The sequence below is a fragment of the Malurus melanocephalus genome, unplaced genomic scaffold (genome assembly GCF_030028575.1).
Source record: "Malurus melanocephalus ecotype Western Australia unplaced genomic scaffold, MMel_1.1 scaffold_1226, whole genome shotgun sequence".
NCBI lineage: Eukaryota > Metazoa > Chordata > Aves > Passeriformes > Maluridae > Malurus > Malurus melanocephalus.
Window position 1 is genome coordinate 2,926 of NW_026624458.1, and position 1,347 is coordinate 4,272.

The following is a 1,347-nucleotide window of genomic DNA, read 5'->3' on the forward strand; positions in this document are numbered from 1 at the left end:
CCCAAACCATTCATGGCTCCTTGTTGAGACTCCCCCAATGGGTCCCCATGCCACAAGCCACAGTGCCCAGAACAAAGAACCCACCCCTCCATGACATCAGCCCCAGGGCTGAGGGCAGTGTGGCTGCTGTGGSCACTGCGGCTCTGGCTGTGCTGCTGCAAGGAGCTCTCAGTGCCTGCAGCTGACTCGTGCCTCTGGCAGCCATGAATTGGCTGAGACCCCTCATCCTGCTGGCTGTGGCTGGATTGGCACACAGTACATGGGACAACTGCGGGTAAGTGGCCCCAGGCCCTGGGAGGGATCTGTGGTAACACTTTGGGCCTTCCCTGGAGGAGGCCCAACTGTCCCCCATAACCGGGCCACAGCTTCTCACCTGCCATGGCAGTTCCTCAGTTCCTTGGCAGCAGCCAGGTGCTGGCACAGACAGACACACACCCCATGGGCTTCCCTGGCCTGCTGTGRGTRCAAGCCCTTGTGGGGAGGGCAGAGGGCTGAGCTCCAGCCTGAGCCACAGCAGGTGCAAATGACAGCATGGAAATGACTTTCTGCTTGCAGGGGGACGTGCGGGCTCCGAGCCGTGGTGTCTGACTACTATCCCATGACTTATTACTACGGCCATGTGGCTTATGACTATGGCATGACACGCGTTGTGGGTGGCACAGGTGCCCTGCCAGGGTCCTGGCCATGGATCGTCAGCATCCAGCATCCCTGGATGCCAGACCTGATGCATCTTTGTGGAGGGACCCTCATTGGCACCGAGTGGGTCCTCACAGCAGCCCATTGCTTCGGCAAGATCACGTAAGAAGGAGCAGGGAATGGGGACATCCCCACTACACCAGCAGGTGCTCTGCCAGCAGCACCTGCTACTCSCATCCCCTTTCCTCCCAGTCAGCYCAGCTGCCACACTGCTCAGGAGAAGCCTGGGCTCGTGCCAATGCTTCCCAGCAGCCTCCAGCTCGCCATTTCCCAGTCCAAGGGTGCTCTGGCACTCACACGTGCCAGAGCACTGCTCCCTCTCTGCCTTGCCAAGCAGAGKTCTGGCAGCTGCTGGGCTGCTGCAATGCCTGGCTCTGMTCSCTCTCAGCCCTCTCYCCATCTGCCTTGCAGGAACATCAGCATGGTGTCTGTGGTCATCGGGGCTACCCAGTTGACTCAGCCGGGCCCTGGGGCACAAGTGCGCAGTATCAGGAAGCTGGTGACACATGCGGACTACAGTCGTGCTGACATGAGCTATGATATTGCTTTGCTGGAATTGGACCATCCTGTCCAGTGCAGCCCCTACATCCAGCTGGCCTGTCTGCCTGATGCCACACTGAGAGTGTCAGAGCTGCAAAACTGCTGGATTGC

The 1,347-nt window shown here is 59.7% G+C and overlaps 1 protein-coding gene across 1 annotated transcript in view; it reads left to right on the forward strand.

The window, feature by feature from the left end:
- The first annotated feature begins 203 nt into the window (after positions 1-203).
- Positions 204-1,347, forward strand: part of LOC130586619 (acrosin-like) — a 3,191-nt gene continuing 2,047 nt past the window's right edge. Inside the window, exons 1-3 of the mRNA XM_057387486.1 lie at positions 204-274; positions 556-798; positions 1,108-1,345. Of these exons, the coding sequence (XP_057243469.1) occupies positions 204-274; positions 556-798; positions 1,108-1,345 (552 nt within the window). The remainder of the gene's footprint in view (positions 275-555; positions 799-1,107; positions 1,346-1,347) is intronic.